General features: G+C 45.6%; 2 protein-coding genes across 2 annotated transcripts in view; both read right to left on the minus strand.

The window, feature by feature from the left end:
* LOC142095496 (uncharacterized) overlaps nucleotides 1–4,850 on the minus strand; it is a 65,189-nt gene extending 60,339 nt beyond the window's left edge. The window contains exons 1-2 of the mRNA XM_075178441.1: nucleotides 4,743–4,850; nucleotides 3,971–4,140 (exon numbers count right to left, since the gene is read on the minus strand). Coding sequence (XP_075034542.1) covers nucleotides 3,971–4,140; nucleotides 4,743–4,850 — 278 coding nt within the window. The remainder of the gene's footprint in view (nucleotides 1–3,970; nucleotides 4,141–4,742) is intronic.
* LOC142159849 (uncharacterized) overlaps nucleotides 1–7,897 on the minus strand; it is a 408,399-nt gene that overhangs the window by 318,368 nt on the left and 82,134 nt on the right. The window lies entirely within an intron of this gene.

Consider the following 7,897-nt stretch of genomic DNA (forward strand, 5'->3'; position numbering starts at 1 on the left):
CACGCTGTCACTCTCCTCTGTCCCCCTCCTGTCACGCTGTCACTCTCCTCTGTCCCCCTCCTGTCACTCTCCTCTGTCCCCTTCCTGTCACGCTGTCACTCTCCTCTGTCCCCCTCCTGTCACGCTGTCCCTCTCCTATCCCCCTCCTGTCACTCTCCTCTGTACCCCTCCTGTCACTCTCCTCTGTCCCCCTCCTATCCCCCTCCTGTCACGCTGTCCCTCTCCTCTGTCCCCCTCCTGTCACTCTCCTCTGTCCCCCTCCTGTCCCTCTCCTCTGTCCCCCTCCTGTCACGCTGTCCCTCTCCTCTGTCCCCCTCCTGTCAAGCTGTCCCTCTCCTCTGTCCCCCTCCTGTCACGCTGTCCCTCTCCTCTGTCCCCCTCCTGTCTTGTTGTCACTCTCCTCTGTCCCCCTCCGTCACGCTGTCCCTCTCCTCTGTCCCCCTCCGTCACGCTGTCCCTGTCCTCTGTCCCCCTCCTGTCACGCTGTCCCTGTCCTCTGTCCCCCTCCTGTCACGCTGTCCCTCTCCTCTGTCTCCCTCCTGGCACGCTGTCCCTCTCCTATCCCCTTCCTGTCACTCTGTCCCTCTCCTCTGTCCCCCTCCTGTCACGCTGTCACTCTCCTCTGTCCCCCTCCTGTCACGCTGTCCCTCTCCTCTGTCCCCCTCCTGTCACGCTGTCACTCTCCTCTGTCCCCCTCCTGTCACACTGTCCCTCTCTTGTCCCCCTCCTGTCACTCTGTCCCTCTCCTCTGTCCCCCTCCTGTCACTCTGTCCCTCTCCTCTGTCCCCCTCCTGTCACGCTGTCACTCTCCTCTGTCCCCCTCCTGTCACGCTGTCACTCTCTTCTGCCCTCTCTGCCGCGCGCCAGCCATAAAACAAACAAACAGAAACACATACCAATCAGCTGGGTGCCGGGACCCAGCATCCTCCTTTCTCAAGCAGCCTGTCACTGATATGACAGGCTGCGTGAGATAGGATGATGCTGGGTCCCGGCAGTTTGGGAACCGCCGCTGTAAGGTAATAAAATCAGAGCAAGATGTAGCTTCTCTACAGAGGGACTTAAACTGGAGGATTGGGCTGGGATTGGAATATGAGGTTTAACATAGATAAATGTAAGGTTATGCATTTAGGGATCAAAAACAGGAACGCAATCTATAAATTAAATGGAATTAATTTAGGAGAATCTATAATGGAAAAGGATTTGGGAGTGCTCATAGACAGTAGACTTAGCAATAGTACTCAATGTCAAGCAGCAGCTGCAAGGGCAAACAAAGTATTGGCATGCATAAAAAGGGGCATAGATGCAAGGGAAGACAGTGTAATTTTGCCATTGTATAAATCGTTGGTAAGACCTCATCTTGAATATGCAGTACAGTTCTGGGCACCACTCTATAAAAAAGATAATTTGGAACTAGAAAGGGTTCAGAGAAGGGCGACAAAATTGATAAAGGGTATGGAGTCATTTAGTTATGATGAAACGTTAGCCAGTTTAGGCATGTTCATCATCATCATCACCATTTATTTATATAGCGCCACCTATTCTGCAGCTCTGTACAGAGAACTCGCTCACATCAGTCCCTGCCCCCATGGGGCTTACAGTCTAAATTCCCTAACTTACACACACACACAGACAGACAGATAGGGCCCAGGGTCAATTTTGATAGCAGCCAATTAGCCTACTAGTATGTTTTTGGAGTGTGGGAGGAAACCGGAGCACCCGGAGGAAACCCACGCAAACACGGGGAGAACATACAAACTCCACACAGATAAGGCCATGGTGGCCTGTTTACTTTAGAAAAGAGGCATCTAAAGGGACATATGATTACTATGTACAAATACATTAAGGGTCAATACAGAGAACTTTCATGGGAACTTTTTACCCCAAGGACTATACACAGGACACCGGTCACCCCCTAAGGCTAGAGGAGAGGAAATTTCACAACCAGGAAGGGGTTCTTTACAGTAAGGGCAGTCAAGATATGGAATTCATTGCCAGGGAAGGTTGTGATGTCAGATACAACAGAAATGTTTAAGAAAGGGTTAGACAAAGTTTTAGCAGAAAAGTGGATCCAGGGATACGACTGTTAATTAAAATGAAGGATAGTAGTGGATATAGGGTAAAAATAGGACTGCAATATTGAGTCTGGGGGGATTTTCACAATTGAAACAGATTAGCGGTTGCTTACTCTGGATCAATTTCAAATATATGTGCAGGATTGCAAGAGATCCCAAATAGGTTGAACTTGATGGACTGGTGTCTTTTTTCAACCTCATCAACTATGTTACTATTTAATTAAAGGTTTGCTAGTTTAATAATAGCACTTGTAGTGATAGGGTTAATGTAATCTCCATAATAATGTGCACCACTGGTAGAATCTCCTTTGTGTGTGTAATACACCCTCTGAAGGAGATGCCTCCAATTTTGGCATTACAGCCCTCTTCAGATTTGTTAAGTTGCACAGTGAAATGTTTGGTCCTTATATGGTCACTGAGTGGAGATAAGTTGAGGAGTATACATTCATTGTTCTGCTGTGTCTGTATGAGGATTCACAACACTAGCTCCAGATGACAGTTGTGATAACTATTCACTACGACAGCTACAAACACCTGCTCTCAATATCTGTAATCAGCACACTGCTAAGATCAGCAATCTACTTAGTCTTCTCACCTGGACCACTATACAGCTTTATCTACTCTGCAACCAGCCCCTCAGTGAAAAGGTCTAGTCAATCAGAGCAATTTATCTCATCTGTTTCTAGCCTTTATAAAGTCCCTTAGTTCTACCAAACCTTGGAACAAGCAGTTTTATTTTGGATTTCCCTGCTTATGTTTTTAAGAATTCTTGTTTTCCTTTCCCTACTCCGTGGTAGCCCTTACAATGGGTTAATCCCTATTCAGCTAGTGTAGACAAGAAGAATTTTGACCCACCTGGCTCCTATATAAGGCAGCTTTTCCTCTTCCTCAGTGTCTTTTCTTCCTGTCTCAGCAGTGTGTAGGACAGGTAGTCTAGTGAGTGTTTGTTGTTTTATTTTTTATTTTATACGAGAGGGCTTACCTGGAGGTATTTCTGGCTTTCCTCTGAGCTGGCTGTGTGGTACAACTCTAGCAGGGCAAGTGCCGGACAAGTCTGCCTCTTTGAAGTTTAGCAAGACTGCCGGCAGGTGTGCACACTTGGAAGTTGCGCTCGCAGATGAGGACACGGGCGCGTGGAGACACGCGCGAATGCGTAGTACGCTACTGGGTGGGCGGCAGCGCTATTCCTCGTTTACCTCACCTGTCAGGATGGAAACAGGTGAGGTAGTTAATCTGCTAAAAGGCTCACTTGGTTGAGGTCAAAAGCAGGCACTGTGTTGAGCAGCTGCAGCCCATTTATGAGGCTCAGTATTGGCTTGGTGTTTGATGCTGCAGCACCTAGCAGCTACCTGGATAAGTGGACTATGGACCAGGAGCCTGCCCCAAAAAAGCTGAAGGAACCCCAAGGTAAGCCTTTAAAAAGGGGTTTTTGGTTACTCTTAGGATGTTACTTAGTTCCTTTTTTCTATAGTCTACAGTACCTCTGTGGAACTTGTGCAGGGAAAAAGAAAATATAAACTGAAGATTTGTGTATGTGCAGCTTGTGATGGCATAAAATTCCATACCTTTCCTGTAGGAAACAAGTTTATTCAGTCAAGAAGTCTTTTGTCCTTCCTAGAACAGCAGGTATTGCAGAAAAGCCTAAGAGGCCTGGTGAAAACAAAAGCTATGGTACCAGTACCGTCAAGTCAGGAAAACATGGGGTTCTATTCCAGACTATTCCTCGTCCAGAAACCATCAGGTGCCTTCAGGACAGTGCTAGATTTAAGGGCTCTCAACTGCTATGTGCGAGCAAGACATTTCCGGATGTAATCTGTCAACACAATTCTCAAGGCGGTGGAAATAGATTTTCTGACGGCAATAGACTTAAAAGATGCATATTTCCATATTCCAATCACCTCATCACCAGCAATTTCTGAGATTTTGCATTCAAGGACGTCACTTCCAGTTCACTTGTCTCCTGCTTGGCCTTTTCACATCTCCAAGAACATTCACAAAGGTCCTTATAGTTCTCATAGCGGCACGCAGGGAAAGAGGAGTGACTTCGTGGCCGTATCTGGACGATATTCTAATTTCGGCAAAGTCAGAAGGAGCAGACTTGGAGGTTACAGCCCAAGTAATCCAGTTTCTGCAACAGCACGCTTGGTTGGTCAATGTATCAAAAAGCCATCTGACACAGTCACAACAGCTTGTGTTTCTAGGAGTGCAAATAAATGCAAGAACAGACAAAGTTTGCCTCTCTCAAGAAGGGACGGACAAAATCCAGTCCTTAGCGCACAAAGTTCAAATTCAACCTCGTGTGTCAGCACGAACATTTCTGCACCTCCTAGGAATGGTTTCCTCAACAATAGCAATCCTCCCGTGGGCAAGATGGCATATGAGAGATCTTCAAGCAGACCTCTTTGCGCAATAGGATCGTACAGTGGGGTCTCTAGGCTCCAAAGTCAACCTCTCAAGACCGCAAAGACTGTCCTTACGTTGGTGGCAGCTCCCGGGCCTGAGAAAGCAAGGTGTGACTCTCTCAGAACCAGACTGGTGTGTCCTTACCACAGACTCCAGTTCAGTAGGCTGGGGTGCTCACATGCAAGCTATGGTCACGCAGGGCACTTGGCGAGACGAATCTTGGAGATGAGAGCGGTTTGGTGTGCGATCCAGTACTTCCAAACCTACCTCCGAACCAAGCATATACGAGTGTTCTCCGACAACAGGACTGTGGTAGCCTTCATAAACAAGCAAGGTGGTACCAAGAGCAGGCAATGTTGGACGAAATAACCGCATTAATGGAATGGGCAGAGGCGAACCTGAAATCTCTCTCAGACCTTCACGTAGCAGGCAAAGACAACGTAGTGGCGGACTACTTAAGCAGACACCAAGTCCAGCCAGGAGAGGGGAGCTGCACAAAGAAGTTTTTCAACTTCTACAACGCAGACTTGGAACGCCACAGATAGACCTGATGGCCACAGGAAGCAATGCCAAGGTACCCCTCTTCTACTCCCATCAGAGACAACAGGGCCCTAGGGATAGATGCCCTGTCAATGAAGTGGAACTTCAAGCTGGGGTACGTGTTTCCTCCCTTTCTGGTCATCCTTCAGGTACTCGGGAAAATAAGGAAAGAAAAAGTAAAGGTGATAGCAGTCCTCCCGGCATGGCCGAGGCGATCCTGGTTCGCGGTAGCACAGAGAATGTTGCTGGAACATCCATGGCCGTTACCGGTCAGGCCTCAAACATCAGGGTCCAGTTTTACATCCAAATCCAAACTCTCTGAGTTTGATGGCGTGGAAACTGAGAAGCAATTACTGAAATCTAAAGGGGTCTAGATGAAGTAATAGACATTCTAATTCAGGCCAGGAAAAATAATTCCTCTATGATTTATTACAGAATTTGGAAAAAATAATCTGTTGGGCAAGGGACATGGCGAAGGATTCCATGTCTGCCAGTGTGCCGGATGTGTTAGTTTCTCAAATATGGTTTTGTTTAAGAACTAGCACCCGCTACGTTAAAGGTGCAAGTATCTGCTCTTACCATCCTTCTTGATATCAAGCTATCATCTCAAGGTCTCGTCTTCCAATTTTTTCATGCACTGAAGAGGTTACGACGAGGCTGAAACCATTCTAGCCCCTTGGGACCTTAATATTGTCTTGGACGCCTTAACAGCTTATCCTTTTGAACCCTTGCAAGACATATCTCAGGTGGCTGACGCTGAAGATGCTCTTCTCGTGGCAATCACTTCGGCTCGTCGAATAGGGGACATACATGCGTTATGGTGTGATGAACCCTTCCTAAATATCTATGAAGATAAATTAATTTTGAGGACGAACCCGGAGTATCTACCCAAGGTTGTATCTTCCTTCTGCATCAATCAAGATTTGATTCTGCCATCACTCTACCTTCATCCCACTAATAGTGATGAAACACGTCTCCATACTCTAGATGTGGTGAGAGCTATATCTGCTTACATTATCAAGAGAAAAAAATCTTAGGAAGACAAAGCAACTATTTGGACTTCCTGAAGGTCCTCGCAAAGGACATGACCCATGGATCAGAGAATTGATTGCACAGGCCTACAGGGGGAAAAGGGCGTGAAGTACCTAGGATACTGAAGGCGCATTCAACTAGGGCGCTAGCGACCTCCTGGGCACATAGAACCCTTGCATCGGCAAATGACATCTGTAAGGCAGCCGGATCGTCGTCGATGCACTTTCTCTAAGCATTATCTTCTTGATGTTTAAGTCTCTAAGGAGACACAATTTGGGAGAAAGATTCTCCAGCAAGCTCTGTGAATAAATTTTCTGTTTTACCTTATTAAGGTGTTGGTTTTATTGCCCTCCCGATTATGGTACTGCTTTGGTATATCCCATTGTAAGGGCTGCCATGGAGTAGGGAAAGGAAAATTGAGAATTATACTCACCGTTAATATCCTTTCCTTGAGATACTCCATGGCAGCCCTATATTTTCCCACCCTTGTTCTGACAGATGTTATAGGACGGCTTAGGAAGTTATGAAAGACACTGAGGAAGAGGAGGAGCTACCTTATATAGGTGGGACAAAATTCTTCCTGTCTACACTAGCTGATTAGGGATTAACCCATTCTAAGGGTTGCCATGGAGTATTTCAAGGAAAGGAAATTAACGGTGGGTATAATTCTCAATTTTCTTGACTGGATTGTAGAAGGTAGAATAGCATTGTACATTGACATTGGCTTTCTCCATTACTATTCTACCTCCTACAATCCTTTGACTTCAACTTGTACCTCACTACCAATCATCTCAGTACTAAGAGACTTCACAAGACGTGGTGTGTCTCTTACAGCTACCCCAGACAAAGGTTCTTTCGTGGGAGCTACCAGCACCGTGAATCCTGTTCAGCTGTACTCTCTTTGGTGATTTCAGGATCTATTGTAATAAATGAATAATGCTTAAAGAAATAGAATATCCAGATATCAGTATACATTATGTAAATGAACTATTCTCTTTTATTTATAAGGTGCCGTACATGACATATACAGAAAGCAGTGATCCATAAAAAATGACATGATACATGAGGAATATATATATATATATATATATATATATATATATATATATATATATATACATATATATATATATATATATATATATATATATACATACATACATACATATATATATATACATACATACACATATATATTTATATACATACACACACACACACACACACACACACACACACACACACACACACACAGGTAACATGGTAATGTAGATCAAATTATTTACAAGACAGTGAGTGAGAGTGATGGTAGTGACCAGTGTGAAGTAGGCTAGGAGTAGGGGAAACAAGCTAAGAGGTTCACAGGGGGATGGAATATTAGAAGGAGGACACAAGGAAAGAGGACCCTGCTTGTGATAGCTTACATCCTAAAGCAAAACGGGGGACACAAAGGTGGTTTCAACTGTGTGGGGGTGTGGGAGATCATTCCACAGTTGGGGAGCAGTCCAGCAAAGTCCTGGAGGAGGGAGCGGAAAGAGGTAATGAGTGAAGTCTTTGGAGAAATGGAGGGGACAGCAAGAACTGTATGTAGAGATGAGGGGGAGGATTGATTGAGAGCTTTGAAGGTGACTGAGGAGTTCAAATTTTATTCTGTAGGGCATGGGGAGCCAATTTAGTGATTGGAGGGGGACAGCAGACAGAGTGTCGGGAGAGAAAAATAAGGTGGGCAGCAGCATTGAGGACAGACCTAAGAAGGGCAACATGAGAGTCAGTTAGGCCAGAGATAAGGAGATTACAATGGTCAAGGCGAGAGATTACAAGAGAGTGAATAAGAGTTTTGGTTGCTTCCG

Source organism: Mixophyes fleayi, chromosome 6 (assembly GCF_038048845.1).
Source record: "Mixophyes fleayi isolate aMixFle1 chromosome 6, aMixFle1.hap1, whole genome shotgun sequence".
Lineage (NCBI taxonomy): Eukaryota > Metazoa > Chordata > Amphibia > Anura > Limnodynastidae > Mixophyes > Mixophyes fleayi.